The 22,878-nt window shown below is 45.7% G+C and overlaps 1 protein-coding gene across 3 annotated transcripts in view; it reads right to left on the minus strand.

The window, feature by feature from the left end:
- Window positions 1-7,402: 7,402 nt before the first annotated feature.
- LOC141112267 (3-galactosyl-N-acetylglucosaminide 4-alpha-L-fucosyltransferase FUT3-like) overlaps window positions 7,403-22,878 on the minus strand; it is a 236,468-nt gene continuing 220,992 nt past the window's right edge. For all 3 annotated transcript variants that reach the window (XM_073604904.1, XM_073604902.1, XM_073604903.1), the window contains exon 2: window positions 7,403-13,714. In XM_073604904.1, the coding sequence (XP_073461005.1) occupies window positions 12,581-13,639 (1,059 nt within the window). In that variant the 5' untranslated portion in view covers window positions 13,640-13,714 and the 3' untranslated portion in view covers window positions 7,403-12,580. The remainder of the gene's footprint in view (window positions 13,715-22,878) is intronic.

Raw genomic sequence — 22,878 nt, forward strand, 5'->3', positions numbered from 1 at the left:
TGTATACCCTAGCCTGTCTTCTGTATACACTAGCCTCTCTGTATACCCCAGATTGTCTTCTGTATACACTAGCCTGTCATCTATATACACTAGCCTCTCTGTATACTCCAGCCTATCTTCTGTATACATTAGCCTCTCTGTATACCCCAGCCTATCTTCTGTATACCCTAGCCTGTCTTCTGTATACCCTAGCCTCTCTGTATACACTAGCCTCTCTGTATACCCAGCCTGTCTTCTGTATACACTAGCCTCTCTGTATACCCATGCTTGTCTTCTGCAGACACAAGTCTCTCTGTATACCACAGCCTGTCTTCTGTATGCCCTAGCCTGTCTTCTGTATACCCTAGCCTGTCTTTTGTATACCCAGCCTCTCTGTATACACTAGCCTCTCAGTATACACTAGCCACTCTGTATACCCCAGCCTGTCTTCTGTATACACTAGCCTCTCTGAATACCCAAGCCTGTCTTTTGTATAAACTAGCCTGCCTTCTATATACACTAGCCACTCTGTATACCCCAGCCTGTCTTCTGTATACACTAGCCTCTCTGAATACCCCAGCCTGTCTTTTGTATAAACTAGCCTGTCATCTATGTACACAAGCCTCCCTGTATACCCCAGCCTGTTTTCTGTATACACTAGCCTCTCTGTATACCCCAGCCTGTCTTCTGTATACACTAGCCTCTCTGTATTCCCAGCCTGTCTTCTGTATAAACTAGCCTCTCTGTGTATCCCAGCCTGTCTTCTGTATACACTAGCCTCTCTGCATACTCTAGACTGTCTTCTGTATACACTAGCCTGTCTTATAATGGAAAATTGTTATAAATACTCACCGTAATTTTCCTTTCCTGGTCCGTCCCCCGTCAGCACACTATGGGTTAACTGTTCCTCATTAACCCTCAGGACCACCTTCTTCCAGCGTTATAAATCCCTGTCCTCCCCTCCCCCTCGTGTTCTTTTGTAGCGGCGCCAGGCCACTTAGGGAGGGAAGCAAAGTTGTGCTGACGGGAGGATGGACCAGGAAAAGAAAATTACGGTGAGTATTTATAACAATTTTCCATTTTCCTGGTCGTCCTCCCGTCAGCACACTATGGGATATACCAAAGTCAATATAGGGTGGGAAAGAAACGACAAAGACTCTTCTAATTCCACGCTTAACCATACTTTTTATTAATTAATTCATCAAAGGAGTCGAAACTACTGCCGCTCCAAATGCCAAAGAGCTAGCGGCGACTACATCTAGTTTGTAGTGCCGAGCAAAAGTCTCACAGGAGCTCCAGCTAGCAGTCCTGCATATGTCTTCCACCGGGATCTTTGTTACGGACGCCCAAGAAGCTGCCATTCCTCCTGTAGAATGAGCCCATATAGTCTGCGGAGGAGCAAGGCCCTGTTGCTTGTTTGCCAAGGAGATGGTCCTTGTGATCCAGGTGGATAAGACCCTTGATGGTGCGGCCTCCCCCTTCTTGGGTCCCGAAGGGAGGATGAACAAACTATTCGATTTGCGTATCTGTTGTGCCCTCTGAAGATATGCTGATAACAAGCTGACCATATCCAGAGGTCTCAAATGCAAATCGCAGAAAAATTGCGGTAAAAAACGCCGGTCCAAAAACGCGGCAAGCACCGCAAAAAGCACTGCAGAAACACTCAAAAGCAACATGCATAGATGTAAATTGAGCCTTACTGTCCTGTCCTGCTAGCGCACCGCTCCAGTGTGAAAGCCCGATTCACACTGGAGTGAATAGAGCTACGTCTTTAGGGCATTTTTCAGGCGCTATTTTTAGCGCTATAGCGCCTGAAAAACGCCCCAGTGTGAAAGAGGCCTTAGGTGCCTTTCACACGGATGGCTATTCTGCCGCAGTTAAAAACATGTTTTTTTTTTCTGTGAAATTTAACTCCAGGCACTGCGATCAGCTGCATTGGTACAGTGCGATTAGCTGTGGTTGCGTTTAGCTGCGGTTTGCCATTTCCATAGAAACCCGACAGGGTACCGACAGTATTGAACGGGGATCCGACTTGGATCTGTTTGGTATGAATCTTGAGGGGGAACTCCATGCCAAATTTTAAATAAAAAACCGGCATGGGTTCCCCCCAGGGGCATACCAGGCCCTTCGGTCTGGTATGGATTTTAAGGGGAACCCCCTACGCCGAAAAAACAGCGTGGGGTCCCCCCCTCAAAATCCATACCAGACCCTTATCCGAGCATGCAGCCCGGTCGGTCCGGAAAGGGGGTGGAGACGAGCGAGCGCCCCCCCTCCTGAACCGTACCAGGCCGCATGCCCTCAACATGGGGGATGGGTGCTTTGGGGAAGGGGGTGCGCTGCGGCCCCCCACCCCAAAGCACCTTGTCCCCATGTGGATGAGGACAAGGGCCTCTTCCCGACAACCCTGGCCGTTGGTTGTCGGGGTCTGCGGGCGGGGGGCTTATCGGAATCCGGGAGCCCCCTTTAATAAGGGGGCCCCCAGATCCCGGCCCCCCACTCTATGTGAATGAGTATGGGGTACATCGTACCCTTACCCATTCACCTAGGAAAAAAGTGTCAATTAAAAAAAACACACTAGACAGGTTTTTAAAGTAATTTATTAGGCAGCTCCGGGGGTCTTCTTCCGACTTCGGGGGTCTCTTCCACGCTCTCCGTATCTTCTCCCGGTCTCCGGTTCTTCTCTGCGCTCTCCGGCTCTTCTGCCGGGCTCCTCCGATATCTTCTGCTCTTTTGCCGCTCTTTTGCTAGCGGAGGAGCCCGGTCTTCTCCCGCTGTCCGGTTCTTCTGTCGCTGTCCGGTTCTTTTCCGCTCCGGTTCTTCTGCCGGGCTCCCCGCTATCTTCTTCCAGCTCTTTTGCTAGCGGTGGCCCGGTCGTCTTGTTCTTCTTCTTTTTCGTCGTCGTCGCCGCCTTCTCCCCTCTTCTCTTCTCTTCTTCCGATGTTGACACAACGCTCTCTCACGCTGTACTGCCGTCTGCGAGGTGTGTGGCGACTTATGTAGGCAAGGGGCGTGGCCACTGGGTGATGTTACCTGGTGACTCCGCCCCTTATGTCGTCACAGTCCCAGCATGCCCCAGGACTGTGCCGTCATAATGGGCGGGGTCACCCGGTGACATCACACGGGGACCACGCCCCATACCTATACCTCCGCTAGCAAAAGAGCGGCAAAAGAGCAGAAGATAGCGGAGGAGCCCGGCAGAAGAGCTGAAGAGCGTGGAGAGGAGCCGGAGAGCGCGGAGAAGAGCCGGAGACCGGGAGAAGATCCAGAGAGCGCGGAAGAGACCCCCAAAGTCGGAAGAAGACCCCCGGAGCTGCCTAATAAATTACTTTAAAAGCCTGTCTAGTGTGTTTTTTTCTTGACACTTTTTTCCCCCCAGGTGAAAGGGTAGGGGTACCATGTACCCCACACTCATTCACATAGGGTGGGAGGCCGGGATCTGGGGGCCCCCTTATTAAAGGGGGCTCCCGGATTCTGATAAGCCCCTGCAGACCCTGACAACCAACAGCCAGGGTTGTCGGGAAGAAGCCCTTGTCCTCATCAACATGGGGACAAGGTGCTTTGGGGTGGGGGGGCCGCAGCGCGCCCCCCTTCCCCAAAGCACCCATCCCCCATGTTGAGGGCATGCGGCCTGGTACCGTTCAGGAAGGGGGGAGGCGCTCGCTCGTCCCCACCCCCTTTCCTGACCGGCCAGGCTGCGTGCTCGGATAAGGGTCTGGTATGGATTTGGGGGGATCCCCACGCCGTTTTTTCGGCGTAGGGGGTTCCCCTTTATATCCATACCAGACCGAAGGGCCTGGCATGCACCCGCAGGGGGAACCCATGCCAGTTTTTCTCGCGCTGCTTTAATAGGAAGATGTATTTTTCCTATTGCAGTGAGCGCGAGATGTACCTCGCCGAGAACAAGCCCGATCCCATCGCGCTGGAAACATTCTCGCGTGCAGGTACTCCTGTGTGTGGGCTGGTTCACACGCTGGATTAAGGATCTATCCAGCACACCAATTAAGGTCTGAACCAGCGCAGTGCATTCATCTTAGTAAATGACCCCCAGAGTGTTTTTGATGGTTTTAATTTGAAATGTACCTTGGTGTGCTTCACTAAGGTCTGTACTTTGGAAAATATATGCGACAGCCTTGGTCTTGGTCTTCCCCTACACATGAATGGGCTGCCTGCACACAGCACCCAGCAGCTTCAGCTGCTTAAAGTGGAGCTCCACCCAAAAAAAAAAAATTAGTATTGTGCTTAAAAAAAATGTAAAAAAAAACATTTGGAGAAAATTATTTTTTTTACTCACCTCTAAATGCCCGTTGCTAGGGTTCCCTCGTAGTCTGCCTCCTTCGGTGCCTGGGCTCCTGACGTCACTTCCCTCGGCACAGGAAGGGAGATCGCCTCTCCACCCTCTCTCTTGTCAATCATCTGACACACATGACTGATGCCAGATGATTGCGGGGCCAGTGACGGCGCACGGCTCGCGCACTGCTGAGCGGATGGGGGGACAAGCAGGGCTTCGATCCCCCACATCGCTGGACCCTGGGACAGGTAAGTGTCCGATTAAAAGTCAGCAGCTGCAGTATTTGTAGCTGCTGACTTTTTTTTTTTTTAAATGGGAACCCCGCTTTAAAGATACAGGCCTTTAACAAACAGGTTTATACTTACCTGCTCTGTACAATGGAATTGCACAGAACAGCCCCGATCCTCCTCTTCTCGGGCCATGATGCATCCGGGATATCAACCTTTTTAAATAGAGCACTGCAGCCTTAATGTCGTTATTAAGCCTAAACAATTTTTACCTTAATGCTTTCCCTGCATGTTTAGGCATCAGTATCCTCCACCCCCCCCCCCACTTTTACTTTACTTACCCCGGAGGTGCTTATGGCTTCTCCTCTCCAGTGAGCGCCCCCATAGAAAGCAGCTTCTTATGGGGGCACTCGTGCGGGCTCGCTCCTGAGCCTCACTGTCTGCATCTATAGACACAGATAACAGGACTTTGATCCCCCACCACTACCCACTCCCTTCTCACTGGCTTTTATTGGAAGCAGCAGGAGCCAATGGCTGCCGCTGCCTCAACAAAGCCTGTAAGACCAGGAAGTAAGGGGGAAGAAGAGCTGCAGATAAGCACAGCACTGGATCGAATGAGGGCTCAGGTAAGTAAAAGTGGGGGGTAAGGAAGGATACTGATGCCCAAACATGCAATGAAAGCATTAAGGTAAAAAATGTTTAGGCTTTATAACCACATTAAGGCTGCAGTACTCTAATCAAAAAAGGTTAAGTTCCTGGATGCATCACGGCCAAATTTTTAGGCGTTGAAATTAACCAGTATATTTTTGTTAAGACAATTTAATACCGGTTTTGTTTTCAAGTTTTCAAAGCGATATATCTGTTTTTCCTCTTATATGCATACAGTCTGTTTTATAAATAAACATTTAATAAATGATAAAATTCCCAAAGCGCTATGGATGATCTAAAGAGACAGCACAGCATACGCTACCTGCCTTGAGGCTCCATTTTTCTAATTGATGCCTTAAAATGTTTGTAGCCTAATAAATAATGTCATTATCAACTCCTCTCATGTATCCAGCCATAATGCACTGTGTAAGTATTTTTTTTCAAATCAATGCCTCTAAATACCTTTTTATTCAGAGATCTTCAGGTCAGTCACGTGACTCCCGGCTGCTCTCCTACTCCGATCCAGGGCTAAGGCGGGAGGGTCCGAGATCTCCCCTCTGATGTCAGCTGGGGAGGTCACTTGACCGCCGCGCTGGCCGCTCAGCCCCTACTGCTGTAGCCCTAGATTGGAGGTGTAGTGTGGCCGGTGTTCTGATGAGAAGTGTCCTCGTATCGGATAGTGTCCGCCCCGTACTGCGCAGGCGCAGCGCTTGCGCAGTACGGGGGACAAGGAGAAGCCGAAAGTGTCCGAAGTTGATCAGCTGACCATCAGCTGTACACGGCGCTTGGGCACTTAATAGTGAAGGCTTTGGAACAGGGCCCCTCGCGGGCTCGCTTCGCTCTATGTCCGCTTGGATAGTGGGGCATGAACCTGGACACAGGGCACAATAAGTGCGCAGGCGCCGTGTACAGCTGACGATCAGCTGTTGAACTTCAGAGACGTTTGTCCTCCGTACTGCACCTGCGCAATACAGGGCGGACACTATCCGATGGGGGACAGTATTCAACAAGACACCGGGAGTCACGTGACTGCCCTGAATATATCTGAAAAAGGTATTTATAGGCATTGTTTTAAAAAAATACTTACATAGGGCATTATGTCTGGATACACGAGAGGGGCTGGCAGTTACATTTTCTGAAAGTTTTTAATTTTCTACTGATAGCAGCAGGAGGGGGGGCGGAGACACAGACACACAGAGCTCACAGGCAGGGTGGGGGGAGAGGAGGGCAGAAGAGAGCTGCAAATGATGGAGGCATGCAAACTGACCATGTTAATCAGGGCTCAGCAGCCATGATTATAATGGTCATTACAGAGAGGGGGGCACAGGAAGTGACAGGATCAGACAGTTTTTTACAGTTTAGAAAGGGGCAGATTAGACAGCACAAGCCCTGTTTAATCTGCTATAAGGGAACAGGAGCTTTTATTTATTTTTTTAGAGTTACAAACACTTTAATGAAAGCTGACCAATAAGGGGATGAGTCACTGCCTTGATTCATTCACTTGTGTGTACATTTCAGCTTGAGCTATTGACTATATACAACAAGCTTTTTTCAACAGGCAATAAAGAAACTGTGTGAAAAGGAGAACAAAGTAAAGAAAAATGGTGCTGCGTGCTGCCAAAGTGATATATGAAATACAGTGACCTTATTTAAATTGACCTCTAAGCTGCTGCAAAAATTGTGGGAATACAATTTGTGTGAAAAGGAGATCCTGCCTGTCTCCCTGCTTTCCTATTTTAAAATGACCATGCCAGGGCATGGAAGCACATCCAACCCAGTGTGGTCAGTTCCTTCTTTGCATTCTTCTTTGTAACGCAGCCTGCATGTACTTCAGTGGTTAAAACTTCTGCTGACTAGCTCCCTGCACAGCTCCCCACTGGAAAGATCGGTGTACGGCTGTTTCTCTGTATCCTATTGACACGTGCCTTTGCCCTGCTCATCCCAGTATATTTCTGTCTGCATTTTACACTGGCCTGTGTCTGTGCTCTGTTCAAGCTGCTGCTGCCATGCCCCCCATCATCACAAGGTCTCCACCCCCACCTCTCTAAGCCCCTTATGCAACTTAAAACAGAGGTCATGAGATAATGTGACCATTTATAAAAAAATAAAAATTTACACACACAGATATACTGTATATATATATATATATATATATATATATATATATATATATATATATATATATATATATATTTCTATTTTAAATTGAATGGGTTGTTTTGTAAGGTGAAGGTTCACAAATAATTTAGGCTACCCCAGCTGAGAAAATATATTTTTAATATGTTTAGTTCTGACAACAAACAAACAAATAAATTACATTCAAAATCACCATGACATGTTCTCTTTTACTACTTAAACAGCTGTAGATGTTGGTTAATTTTTAATAATAAGGTTCACATTAGGCTCATTTATATTAGTCTTTATGATGATGATGCAACATGTTTAAGGGTTTAAGTTGTTTAAGGCTGGGTGCCATATTCCCGAGCAACATTCATGGTTTCTATGGTTGCACCTGGTTTTCATGGCAGCCGGCAATGATGAGGTCCAGATAGTAGGTTGGACCCATGTGCAGAGCTCATGATGGTGCTGTGAACCTGGCTAGTGGGCAGTGCAATGAAGAAGCAGGAGGAGAAAGCATGAGGCTCAGGGAGGAGCTAGAATAGGAAGTGGGCAGAGGCTGATGCCTTTTTTGGTGCAGCCGAGGAGGTGGAATAAAATGAGTACGACTACACAATTAATTGGGCAAAGGCAGGGGCTGCAATATTTGGGAAGGTTTCAATACCCTACAACTCCCAATAAGAAGAGGTGACTTTGACACGGTACTGCTTCAAAAAGAAAAGGAATGGATTTTTCGGCTAGGGACCCTTGTGCCGAGTGGCTTAAACATGATACTGAATTTACAGATATTTCTGACCCCATAATCTGATCTCCCCCGAATAGACTGTTTATCAAAATGTTGTACCAGGCAATGGGCCTCAGTGTGTATAAATGTATCTATTGGTGCACAGCGTTACATTCACACTTTTGATATAATTACCACTGTATTCAACAGATATGATTAAAAGTATGTACAGTGCTAATTGGTGAATGTTTATTCGTCTTATACATCAGTATACTATGAACTGCAATAATCTAATACTGCCACAAGATGGCAGAAGTACAATTAAACTTTTTCCTTACAGCAGCCTGAATCCCCCTGTGGGGTTAACATGATCGTGTCTAGACCGGAAGTGACATAACAGGAAGTACCTCTCCAGGTGTCACTCTGAAAACCTATAAAAAGGATTCAGTTCAGACTAGCAGTTCACCCTGAAGAAACCCATGTCAGAAGTGGGTGAAACATGTCGGTGTGTGTGCCCACACATGCCCTCTGCCTCTAGCCAGCCCTGGCTTTTCATCATCTTTTAGCCCTCATATTGTCCCCACGAACCGGAAGTCCAGGAAGAAATTGGAAGTAGACGGCGGGACAGCCCCATGATGGTTTTTGAGTGAATAATACCCTGTGTGTGTCACCAGGACTAAGAATATAAAGATCTGCACCCTGCACATTCGGGAATCCCTGCAAAGGACTCTAGATTAATCACCCTGCACCCGCAACTGAGCCCCAACTCAATACCTTCTAAACAGTGAGTTCTTTCAAGCTGGTATACCCAGCAAGTGATCACAGCCTGAACATCCTTTGAGACATAGGGGGTTATTTACGAAAGGCAAATCCACTTTGCATTACAAGTGCAAACTACAAGTGCAAAGTGCACTTGAAATTGCACTGAAAGTACACTTGGAAGTGCAGTCACTGTACATCCGAGGGGGACATGCAAGGGAAATAAAAAAACGCATTTTATCTTGCACATGATTGGATGATCAAATCAGCAGAGCTTCCCCTCATTTCAGATCTAATCCTCAGATTTACAGCGACTGCACTTCCAAGTGCACTTTCAGTGCAATTTCAAGTGCATTTTGCAATTGTAGTGCAAAGTGGATTTTCCTTTCATAAATAACCCCCTTTGTGCTTTGACTCAGCTGATTACATTCCTCTACTTACCTGATATGTGGTGCTGCTGTTAATGTTTCATGGAAACATGGGGGGTTATTTACTAAAGGCAAATCCACTTTGCACTACAAGTGCACTTGGAAGTGCAGTCGCTGTAGGTCAGAGGGGGACATGCAAGGAAAGTAAAAAAACAGAATTTTCGCCTGCACATGATTGGATGATAAAATCAGCTGAGCTTCCCCTCATTTCAGATCTTCCCCTTAGATCTTCAGCGATTGCACTTTCAAGTGCACTTATAGTGCAGAGTGGATTTGCCTTTAGTAAATAAACCCCATGGTGTTTGGAAGGTTTGAAGGACTCACTGTAGTCTTTTGAGTAGTCTTATGAGTCTTTTCAAAGCTGGTATATCCAGTAAGTGATTACAGCCTATACATCCTTTGAGACTGTGTGCCTTGATTCAGATGATCCACCTTACCCCACATACCTGATATATTGGGGGTTATTTACGAAAGGCAAATCCACTTTGCACTACAAGTGCAAAGTGCACTTGAAATTGCACTGAAAGTGCATTTGGAAATGCAGTCGCTGTGAATCTAAGGGGTAAATCTGAAATGAGGGGAAGCTCTGCTTATTTTATCATCCAATCATGTGCAAGCTAAAATGCTGTTTTTTATTTTCCTTGCATGTTCCTCTCGGATCTACAGCGACTGCACTTCCAAGTGCACTTTCAGTGCAATTTCAATTGCACTTTGCACTTGTAGTTTGCACTTGTAGTGCAAAGCGGATTTGCCTTTCGTAAATAACCCCTCTTGGGTCCTATTCCCTCTCCCCTCTTTTATTTTGGCTGCAAGAGCTGGGAAAGCTTTTCCACCTATCCATCCTAAAATTTGTCTGTTTCTTTGCAGGTCTGTTTCAGCTTTGGGTAAAAGCCTGCTGGGTGGATCAGGGTAACTTGAAGGCAGATTTGAAAAAGAGATATAAAAGGTAATCTTTAATGATATAGAATAAAAAAAAACATATAAAATCCACATATGACAAAGATGCACAACGTATGTTACATGGAAAATCAAACAAATGCTATACACATAATTATCATACAATGTAAATGCCCAAATGCCCGCATTTGGGCATTTACATTGTATGTTTATATGTTTTGGTTTTTTTTTATTCTATATCATTAAAGATTACCTTTTATATATTTTTGACTGGGTGGTCTGTCAAAATCCCAATTGAGGGGGTTACTACTTTTATTCCTGAAGGCAGATTTGGAACCTTCTCAAGACTGCAAGTGGGAACAAGTACTGACTGTAAGCAGAGCTATAGTACTACAGACAGAAAAATGTCACATATTTGACACAGTGTGCATTGCCCAAGGGAAATGTCTCATCTTGCTTCCACAAGCAGCATATTGCAGGCAGGGCTCAGCTGCAGGATTGGGCCCAAGAAGACCAGGAATATGCTATGAGGGTTCATAAGGAGTCAGATGCATACTGGCTTAGGCAGAGTCTGATAGGTTTCAACTGAGAGCTTGGTGGCAGGGGAAGTGGCACTATCTGTTGTAGGGCTCTATAGTGATGAATGCTTGAAATCGTCCAATAAATTTAAGTCCCCCAAATTTTTGTCATTAGGGTTGCTGTTGTGATCATACAAACCTTTAGACATCGGGTATGTCTAATATGCACACAACATGTTACATCAGTCCTAAAAAACAAAACAAATTAAGTGCATCTCTGGGCAAAACCTTTGCTGTTTGCTGTGTTCCCTTTAACCACTTCAGCCCCTGAAGAATTTACCCCCTTCCTGATCAGAGCACTTTTTGCGATTCGGCACTGCGTCGCTTTAACTGACAATTGCGTGGCTTGCGACGTGGCTCCCAATTGACGTCCTTTTTTTCCCACAAATAGAGCTTTCTTTTGGTGGTATTTGATCACCCCTGCGGTTTATATTTTTTGCGCTATAAACAAAAAAAAGCGACAATTTTGAAAAAAACGCAATATGTTTTACTTTTTGCTACAATAAATATCCCCCAAAAATATATAAAAAAACAATTTTTTTCCTCAGTTTATGCCGATGCGTATTCTTCTACATATTTTTGGTAAAAAAAATCACAATAAGTGATTATTGATTGGTTTGCGCAAAAGTTATAGCGTTTACAAAATAGGGGATAGTTTTATGGCATTTTAATTAATATTTTTTTTTTTCTTTTTATGGCAGCGATCAGCGATTTTTATCGTAACTGCGACATTATGGCGGACACATCGGACATTTTTGACACATTTTTGGGACCATTGTCATTTATACAGCAATCAGTGCTATAAAAATGCACTGATTCCTGTGTAAATGACACTGGCAGTGAAGGGGTTAACCACTAGGTGGCAGTGTAGGGGTTAAGTGTGTCCTAGGGGCGTGTTTCTAACTGAGGGGCATGGCTGTGTGTGACACGTCACTGATCTCTGCTCCGATGACAAGGAGCAGAGATCAGTGGCACTGTCACTAGGCAGAGCGGGGAGATGCTTGTTTACATTAGCATCTCCCCGTTCTTCCTCCCCGTGAGGCGATCGCGGGTATCCCCACAGCGATCGAGTCCGCGGGACCCGTGACCCGACTCACGGAGCTTGCCGCGGGCGTGCGCCCGCTGGCCGCCTCCTAAAGGGGAACATACAGGTACGTCATTCTGCCTGTACGAGCCCTTCTGCCGCAGTATATCTGCGTGAGGCGGTCGGCAAGCGATTAAGCAGATTCACATAACTATTTATACTGGTGATTATAAACCTTTAGAAAGAAAGTCAACGGAAATCCAAAATGTTAGAGTTGTCCCCAGAACAGGGACACCTGTTCTAGAACAATTATCTAAGAGGTGAATTCCCATCCCTTTTAGAAATTTTGCAAGTAGGATTTGGGAAATGTTGCGCATCTGGGACAGGAAGATGGAAATGTACACCGTGGTATACAGACAGTAAAAAAACAAGACAGGGGTTTTAACTTTTTTATACTCTACCAAAAAAGTTTTGCCTATACGTACACATTGGGGGTTATTTATGAAAGGCAAATCCACTTTGCACTACAAGTGCAAACTACAAGTGCAAAGTGCACTTGAAATTGCACTGAAAGTGCACTTGAAAGTGCAGTCGCTGTAAATCTGAGAGGAAGATCTGAAATGAGTGGAAGCTCTGCTGATTTTATCACCCAATCATGTGCAAGCCAAAATGCTGTTTTTTATTCTCCTTGCATGTCCCCCTCGGATCTACAGCGACTGCACTTCCAAGTGCACTTTCAGTGCAATTTCAAGTGCACTTTGCACTTGTAGTGCAAAGTGGATTTGCCTTTAGTAAATAACCCCCATTAAGTTATACACATCCTGTTTTTTCCAAGACGTGCAGAATTTTTTACTGGAAATGACCACAACTCGTTAGTACCTTGGCCTGGTGTATGTCTTTTTTCTGATTATTATTTATACCAGTCTGCAAGGCTAGCAATAGTCTTATGCTTAGGTGCTTTTTTAAGCGCCTTGCATATTTTACAGTAATGGATATCCCAACCAAATTCTTGAATCGAATGGAACCTTGTCCTCCAATGGAAATATTTTTTGTATGCTTTATCATCTTTATCTAACTGCAGGATATATGCAGCCAGTTCCTGTGCTGTAGAGAAGTCCTCCACGTGTATAAAAGAGTCTTTAGGAATAAAACGTTCATAATTTGCCCGAGGAGGACCTAATACAATAGGCACACAACCATACATGAGAGAATTCTTCCATAATTTCTCGGTTATATAGTCTTCATGCACAGAGTTTTCAAAGGCTAGATAAAATTTATACTGAGAAAGGACTTGTTGCTGTTCATTATTGGAGAGACTTCTATGAAGACGTCCAAACACATCAATGGACACATGCTGTTTTAGCTGCTCATAATAGCGCACTCTCCTGGAATTGGAATCCCAGTTACTGATTGCCCAGGCTACCAGCTTATTTTTCGTTGGAATAGTGAAATTCACTTCTTTATCATTCTGCTCCAGCCAACCATAAGGGGCAAAAACATCAGAGTCAGACCTGTAACCCATAGTCAGGTTGATGAGATTGTTCAGAAAGTCTAAGCGTGGAGTGTTTGATGGAGACTCTAAGTTAAACCATACCCAGTACTGATTTGGTGGTCTTGGCAATTGTGGTAAGTTTTTTTTAGAGCAGCAAACATCTCTGTGGTGCAGAACAACTGCATCAGCATCAGAATATAACAGTCTGTTCTGTGTGTAAAAACATCCGGAATTATTTAAACTCAGTGGACACTGATTAAGTGGAAAGGTATCTCCAAATGGCCAAGTCCAAAGTAGAATGGTGATTTGTGAATGGTTAGATAGTTCCAAGCTGGGCTCCTCAAGGTTAATCTTAAAAAATATTGATGCAAGATTTATTTTGCCATAGAGCAAAAAGAAAATGCAAGCTATACAAAATTGTGAAATCAGTATTACAAAACATTTCTTTAAAGATATATTGCTACTGGGGGAATCCATTTCGTTAGGACTGCTTAGGAGTATTGCAGTATTGAGACAGTCCTGTGGATGGGATGCCAAGTGTTATTCTTTTTCCTATTGGAGAAACAGATTAATAGGTCATATATTAATGTTAGTATTTACTGAAATATATTAAATTAAAAAGAAAAAAAACATCGCTACTTATCTGTATATTTAGTCTAGAAATCTACAAATTTGCTTGTTTTTTGTTTTCAGGGCCCTACCTCCTATAGACCCAATTACAAATAAAAAATGTGGAGAATTATGACATTACTTATTCATGGTATCCTTCCATTAACCCACCATTCTTTTAGCATGATAAGTATTATGAAAAATTTGTACACTGCTATCTTTCTCCTGGATACGAAGTAGAAACACAATCTTTTTTTAACCACTACAATAGTGGGCACTTTCACCCCCTTCCTTCCCAGGCCAGTTTTCAGAGCTCTTGCACTTTCAATAAGAATTGCGCAGACATGCAACACTGTAGCCAAATTTATTTTTTATCATTTTGTTCACACAAATAGAGCTTTCTTTTGGTGGTATTTATTCACAAATCAATTTATTATTTTTTGTGATATAAGCAAAAAAAAGAGCGGAAATTTTGAAAAAAAATAACATTTTCTACTTTCTGTTTTAAAATAAATCCAATAAAATCTAATTTTGTCATACATTTAAGCCAAAATGTATTCTGCGACATGTCTTTAGTAAAAAAAAATCCCGTTAAGTGTATAATAATTGGTTTGTGTGATCACGGACAGATGTACGCAATGATCACTGACATATGTGCGCAGATGATCACTGACATATGTGTGCAGATGATCATTGGAACATATGATTTTAGTGTTGCATATGTGGGGATAGGTGTTTTTACTGTGTGGGGACAGTATGTAGGGGACACTGTGTGTGTTTACATTGTGTGGTGACACTGTGCCAGTGATCAGTGTGTAAAAGCTGTAAAAACAGCTCATACTCACTCATCACCGACTGGCTGCAGCGATCTGCTCTCCTCTCTTCACTGACAAATTCCGTGTGAGGAGAGAAGAGCCTATCGCCTAGCAACCAGCTCTCTGTTTACATCACATGACGGCTCTGATTGGACACAGCCGTCATGTGATCAGGAGGGCCAATCACAGAGCCCTCCTGCCGATTGAAGATGCGCCGTGTCAGGGTGACACGAGCGCATCGGGATCGCGCCGCTGCGAGGGGGCACGCACGCCTTGAACGTCCACTCAGAAGGAGGAAGCGCCCACCCGGCCACATATGTACAGTGGAAGTGGTTAAAGACAAATGTATATGTCTCCCTATTAAGCTGCTCAACAAGCTAATGAGTTAGGACATTTTACCTTTTTTACAGCTAAATAACATATAACAAATATGGAAAATATGGAGAGTAGACATGTGCAGTTCTTTTTTGGTCTGAAATTCTTACAAACTTCTTGTTGTTCAGAAGTTTCTGAATTACATTAGTAACATATTTAAACGAATCCGGAATAACAAAATGACATTTTGGACGAAATTCGAATCAACCCCCATTAGGTCACCTATGTGTCCTTGGGACTTGAACTTGGTGCTGTCTGTGTTACAGAAACAACCATTTGAACCTATTAAGGAAATTCCATTAGACTTGCTGTCACGCAAGCTAGCCTTCCTGATGGCCATCACCTGGGCTAGAAGGGTATCGGAGTTGGCAGCCCTTTCATGCAGGGAACCGTACTTGATCCTTCACAATGACAGAGTCGTGTTACAACCTGTTCAATCCTTTTTGCCAAAAGTGGTGTCGGCCTTTCATTTAAATCAGGACATTTTTTTGCCTTCTTTTTTCTCTCAGCCTCGTTCGGCGGAAAAGAGACGACTGCATTCTTTGGATGTTGTTCGGGCAGTCAAGGTTTATCTGTCTAGATCTGTGGAGATCCGAGGATCAGACTCTTTTTTTTGTTTTACCAAAAGGACCCAAGAAGGGGCAGGCAGATTCCAAAGCTTCCATTGCCAATTGGGTCTGTCAATTGGTTATTCAGGCTTACGGTCTGAAACATAAAGCTCCTCCCTACCAGGGGTGTAGGAACCTCCTGGGCTTTTCGTCATCAGGTATCTGTGGCTCAGATTTGTAAGGCTGCAACCTGGTCTTCAGTGCATACATTCACAAAATTTTATCAAGTGGATGTTCGAGCAGCCGAGGATTCGGCTTTCGGCCGCAGTGTACTGCGGGCTGCCGTATAAGTTCTGATGGCTATTGTTTGGCAGGGTGTCTCCCTCCCCTCAAGGCTACTGCTCTGGTACGTCCCAGCAGGTAATGAATATTAGCCTGACTCTGTGTCCCATGATGTGTGAAAAAGAAAATAGCATTTTTACATACTTACCTGTAAAATCCTTTTCTTTGAGTACATCATGGGACACAGAAATCCCTCCCCTCTTTTTTGAGGATTTAGTGCTTGCTACAAAACTAAAGTACTTCCTGTATGGGAGGTGTTATATAGGGGATCATTTCCTGTCCGAAGACCTTTGGTCTACCAGTGTCCATTCAACTAATGGAGTATAACCCAGCAGGCAATGAATATTAGCCTGACTCTGTGTCCCATGATGTACTTCCAATTACACCCCAAAATACATTCTGCTACTCCTCCCGAGTATGGCGATACCATATGTGTGAGACTTTTACACAGCCTGGCCACACAGAGAGGTCCAACATGCATGGAGCACCATCAGGGGTTCTAGGAGCATAAATTACACCTCTAATTTCCTAACGACCTGTTACATTTTTGAAGGCCCTGGAGCACCAGGACAATGGAATTACCCACAAAATGGCCCTATTTTGGAAAGCAGTCACCCCAACGTCTATTCTGTGAGGTATAAAGAGTCTTTTGACCGGTTCATTTTTTTTCGATAAGTCTTCAGAAAACGTGGAAAGAAAATTAAAACTTTTTTTTTTTACACAAAGTGGTCAGTTTATAAGATATTTCTAACTCAAAGCATGTATATAGCAAAAATTATACCCCAAAATACATTTTGCTACTCCTCCTGAGTATAGCGATACCACATGTGTGAGACTTTTACACAGCCTGGCCACATACAGAGGTCCAACATGCAGGGAGCACCGTCAGGCGTTCTAGGAGCATAAATTACTCCTCTAATTTCCTAACGACCTATTACACTTTTGAAGGCCCTGGAGCACCAGGACAATGGAATTACCCACAAAATGACCCCATTTTGGAAAACAAACACCCCAACATATATTCTATGAAGTATTATGAGTCTTTTGAATGTTTTTTTTTTTTTTTACACAAGTCTTCAAAAAACATGGAAAGAAAATGAAAACCTATTTTTTTTTTTTTTTTTTTTTTTTTTTACACAAAGTTGTCAATTTATAAGATATTTCTAACTCATAGCATGTATATAGCAAAAATTACACCCCAAAGCACATTCTGCTACTCATCCTGAGCATGGCAATACCACATGTGTGAGACTTTTACACAGCCAGTCCACATAGAGAGGTCCAACATTGAAATAGGAGAAAGGTACTCGGGTAGCCTGATGAGCAGCAGATAGGTACTCGGGTACTCTGATGGGCTGGTAACAGGTACTCGGGTATGCTGATAGGCTGGAGACAGGTACTCGGGTAACCTAATGAGCTGCAGATAGGTACTCAGGTACTCTGATGGGCTGGTGACAGGTCCTCGGGTACTCTGATGGGCTGGTGACAGGTATTTTGGTACTCTGATGGGCTGGTGACAGGTCCTCGGGTACTCTGATGGGCTGGTGACAGGTATTTTGGTACTCTGATGGGCTGGTGACAGGTACTCGGGTACTCTGATGGGTTGGTGACAGGTACTCGGGTACTCTGATGGGCTGGTGACAGGTACTCGGGTACTCTGATGGGCTGGTGACAGGTACTCGGGTACTCTGATGGGCTGGTGACAGGTAATCTGGTACTCTGATGGGCTTGAGACAGGTACTTGGGTACTCTGATGGACTGGAGACATGTACTTGGGTAACCTGATGAGCTGCAGACAGGTGCTCGGGTACTCTGATGGGCTGGTGACGGGTACTCGGGTGCTCTGATGGGCTGGTGACTGGTACTTGGGTACTCTGATAGGCTTGTAACTGGTACTCAGGTACTCTGAAGGGCGGTGGCAGGTACTCTGAAGGGCTGTGACAAGTACTCTGAAGGGCGGTGACAGGTACTCTGAAGGGCTGTGACAGGTACTCAGATGGGCTGTGACAGGTACTCAGGTACTTGGGTACTCAGATGGACTGTGACAGGTACTCAGATGAACTGTGACAGGTAGTCAGGTACTCGGGTACTCAGATGAACTGTGACAGATACTCAGGTACTCAGATGGGCTGTGACAGGTACTCAGATGGACTGTGGCAGGTACTCAGGTACTCAGATGGACTGTGACACATACCCAGGTACTCAGATGGGCTGTGACAGATACTCAGGTACTCAGATGGGCTGTGACAGGTACTCGGGTACTCAGATGGACTGTGACAGGTACTCATGTACTCGGGTGGGCTGTAACAGGTACTCATATGGACTGTGACAGGTATTCGGGTACTTTGATGGCTGGTGAAATGTATTTTTATGGGTGGTGATGGGTTCTCTTTATTGGGGGGGAATCAGTGTGATTGGTGTACACTGTAAGCGGTAACGAGATGTTACCGCAATCAACTTCTCACACACGATCGGTGTGTGAGGATGAGAACCCGGTAACATCTCATTACCACGGTTTGTTGACATTCTGTGACCGGCTGTGATTGGACACAGCTGGTCACGTGGTAAAGAGCCAATTTTATTGGCTCTTTACCATGATCTTTACCATGATTGGGGTTGGGCTTTGTCAGGATGACAAGCCTCGTCCCCGACCGCCGCTCTATAGGCGCCCATGTAGACAGTACATGTGACCGGCTGTGATTGGACACAGCCGGTCACGTGGTAAAGAGACATCTTTTATTGGCTCTTTACACGGATCTGGAATGGGCTGTGTCCGAGGGACACGCCTCTTTCCCAATCGCCTCGCTGCGGGCCGCCGGGGGCCCGCAGGAGCGGCGAGGAGCCGAGGACGTCATATGACACCCTCCTAGGATGGGATATCCTATCTGCGGACATCATTTGACTATGGGCCGGGAGTGAAGTGGTTAAAGTGAATGTAAACCCAAAAACATTTTTTTAAATTAAGACTCATATCTGTTACGGCAGAGAATGTCATACAAAAAAAGGGGAAAAAATCAGCTCTGTGTGATACTGAACCTTACAAATGCATAGATAGTGCCATAAACAATGAAAATCAATGTTGCTAAAAAATGTAACTATGAACATAAAAAAAAAATATTTTTTGTGAAACAAGCAAGCTCACAGTGAAAGAAATTTAGTATTATACCTTAATATCAAGTGTCCAAGAAAAAAAGATTTTTTTCTCCCAATTTTCATTAATCCACAGAGACAAAAGTGCAAATTGGGGTATTATACGTATTATTGTCCAAAAAGTTACCCTAGTGATGATAATCCTGATCAGAAGAGGGTGACTTCACACACATGTTCCCCCCTGTGTGAATGCGCTCACCTCCAACTGTAGATAATTTTTTTCCTGGGGGGGGTTCAGGTATTTCAAACTTAAAGGCATCATTTACACTTTTATGTTGGGGGAGGTACGGTTAAATCATGTGACAGCAGAGTGGGGCCATGAGGCTTTGCAATGCAGCGCAGCAAAAGTTATCCCTATTCAACTGACTAGAACGCAATGCACGCAGTTGTGGTGCGGTAGTGTACTCATTAGTACTGCAAGCTCCTCCTAAGCTCCCTAGTTTTTTTTTTCGTTCAGCCCGCTGGGTTGAACTAAAAAAAACTTACCGTGTGAACCAGGCTTTAGATCTCATTCATATTTTCTAAATGGCCATGGAATGGCAAATATACCATGAATACCTACAGTCAGGATCCCAGATGTTCCAATTTTTGTCAGCTGCTCAGCCTGTTCACCTAAGTGATGGGCTGAAAAGAGCCACTGCTGTTAACATGTATCTGTACATCGAGTGGTCCTTATGTTTAATGTTTAAGCTCCGGGGGACAAAGCAAAACACATTGGGGCAGTGATGGCTGGTGAAGTTTTAGGATGGGGGACGCCAGACCCTGCCCTTCCTTTTTGACCCCGCCCACTTGAAGAAAATGGGCGTGGTTTCAGCGAAATAGTGGGCGTGGCTCTAAGGTGGTGTGGTTAGCGTCTGAGATGAACGAGGGATGGATGGAGGGAGAGAGGGGGGGACAGCAGGCCCAGATCCTACACAACAATAGAAATATGTGTATTCTAGAAAGTTTAACAATCAGCAGATAAAGATACTCCAAGCACCTGGTGTTAGCACTTCAATCATCCCGGCACCATGGTTGTTATGGTGTCAGGATGATTGAAGCGCATTATTTCTATTACATTGTAATATAAAATGAAATCATTCAACTCAGCATAATGCAGAATCAGTGGGAGCCCCGAGCTGGTCACTTGCCACGTTGCCTGCCACCAGATGCCATCAGGTGTTCCCAGCGGAGTCTGCCTTTACATCAGTTGCCCCCAGCAGAGTCCACCTTTACATCAGGGGCCCCACAGAGGAGTCCGTCCTTACATCAGGTGCCCCCAGCAGAGTCCCTCCTTGCATCAGGTGCCCCCAGCGGAGTCCCTCCTTGCATCAGGTGCCCCCAGCGGAGTCCCTCCTTGCATCAGGTGCCCCCAGCGGAGTCCCTCCTTGCATCAGGTGCCCCCAGCGGAGTCCCTCCTTGCATCAGGTGCCCCCAGCGGAGTCCCTCCTTGCATCAGGTGCCCCCAGCGGAGTCCCTCCTTGCATCAGGTGCCCCCAGCGGAGTCCCTCCTTGCATCAGGTGCCCCCAGCGGAGTCCCTCCTTGCATCAGGTGCCCCCAGCGGAGTCCCTCCTTGCATCAGGTGCCCCCAGCGGAGTCCCTCCTTGCATCAGGTGCCCCCAGCGGAGTCCCTCCTTGCATCAGGTGCCCCCAGCGGAGTCCCTCCTTGCATCAGGTGCCCCCAGCGGAGTCCCTCCTTGCATCAGGTGCCCCCAGCGGAGTCCCTCCTTGCATCAGGTGCCCCCAGCGGAGTCCCTCCTTGCATCAGGTGCCCCCAGCGGAGTCCCTCCTTGCATCAGGTGCCCCCAGCGGAGCCCCTCCTTACATCTGTGTCCCCAGCAGAGTCCGTCCTTACATCTGTGTCCCCAGAGGAGCCCCTCCTTACATCTGTGTCCCAACGGAGCCCCTCCTTACATCTGTGTCCCAACGGAGCCCCTCCTTACATCTGTGTCCCCAGCGGAGCCCCTCCTTACATCTGTGTCCCCAGCGGTGCCCCTCCTTACATCTTTGTCCCCAGCGGAGCAGCAGGGTCTTCCTCACATTTGTGTCCCCAGCAGCACAGCACTCCTTCAAGCCGCGTCTGTAGCTAGTTCCTGGCTTTCAAGGGGATTAGTCCTCACGGCAGCCATCTTTTTGTAGCCCGCCAGAAGTGACTTTGTTCTCACACTGTCTCTCTCATAACTACTACATTACCATAGGACTCCATGGATGTGCGGCACCAGGGATTTTTTTTCTCTCTTCCCTTCAGTGACTACATGAGCTGGGATGAGCTCCATCCCTTGCGGGCACTCCTGCAGCACATTCGGTATCATCTACATTACTCCCCACATTGACTGAGCCTGAGCGACATACTAACAAACTGTGGGTCACAGTGGTTACCTGCTGTTAGGGACAACTTTCTGACCCTGGATGCAAAGAGATTTTATCCAAGGGCAAAAATGTATCCCTACCTGCAGGTAACCACTGGATGTGCAGATACATGTGGATACATGTTTACAGCAGCAGACAGCCTTGGCTCTTTTCAGCCCATCACTCAGGTGTACAGGCTGAGCAGATATTAGAAGATCTGAGATCCCGCTGCAGGTATTTGCAGTATACTTGCTGCATCATCATCATGTAGGATATATGAATGAGACCCAAGACTGGATTTTAGCTAACCTTACTGTGCAAGTTGAGCAGGTGCAAGGGGCAACATATTGTGGTAGGCAGTAAATTCAGTGATTTATTTAAACCTTAAAAAAACTGTGTCCGAAGAAATTTTATTAAAGGTTTTAAGAGATGGAAAAATATATATATATTGTGCACTGCCTACCACAGGATGGTGCCCTTTTGCAGCTGGTCAATATGATTTGCTTTTATTCAGTCTTAATGTAGTAAACCCAGCTTTTGAACTTGTACCTACAAGTAAGCCTATAACAGCACAGCGCTTACCTGTAGGTACAGTTAATATCTCTTAAACATATAGTGTTTAGGAGATATTCACATGGAAAGCAGCTGGTGATGTCACCGGTGCATGCGCTCTGAAGGGACGGCATACTGCTTGGTTGTACGTCTCCTGGGAAGGAGTGCAGTTCATTCTGCACTTTTGTGACCCATTTTTAGCCGATGGCCAGTTATAGCCCGCTGTCAGCTGATATCGTTCAGCGGGTCCAGACTGTGGAAAGATCCTAAATTTAAAGTCAGGACTCACCCAGATGCCTGGACCAGCAGCTCACTCGGCCTTTCAGGGAGCCGCAGAGACCCTGAGCCAGCCGCTCCTGCCCCCTCCACAGCCTGGCATTCCAGTGAGCTTGGGGGAGAGTGGGGGCAGAGCCAGGGACTGACAGTAACCACTCTTTGCTCACTGAAGGCTGAGAACTGAGTGATTTGTGGTTTTTAATCGCTCTGTTGTTGATCTTAGAAGCAGCTGGAAACAAATGCAACTTTGGATTGATGCTCCATCCACCTAGGTAAGTATAATTAAAAAAAAAAACATCTCTTTTAAAGGAAAACGATCCCCCTCTCCCTCCTAAGGACCCTCCCTCCCCAAGCAAAGATTCCCACTGTAAAATATCTCCCTCCTCCAAAAATTAAACCCCCCCTGTTTCTAAACCGACCCCCCAAAGGAAAAATATCTCCCTTAGTCAACACCTTCTCACCCAGCAAAGATTCCTAATTATTAATAAAATCTCCCTTCATCCAATCAAACTCCCTTCCAAAAGCAAATCCCTGCCATTAACCACCCCCTGTAAACTTCTCTACAAGAAAATCCCCCTTTCTCTAAAAGCAAACCCACCCCCCTTTCCTTAACCCCCCACTAAAAGAAACTCCCCCAGGCTGGAAATCTCAGTTCCTCCTTCCCAAAACAGAAAATGTATGCCTCCCCACTTACCAGACCTCAGATTCAGCACGGTGCAT

This window comes from Aquarana catesbeiana, linkage group LG11 (genome assembly GCF_042186555.1).
Source record: "Aquarana catesbeiana isolate 2022-GZ linkage group LG11, ASM4218655v1, whole genome shotgun sequence".
Taxonomy (NCBI): domain Eukaryota; kingdom Metazoa; phylum Chordata; class Amphibia; order Anura; family Ranidae; genus Aquarana; species Aquarana catesbeiana.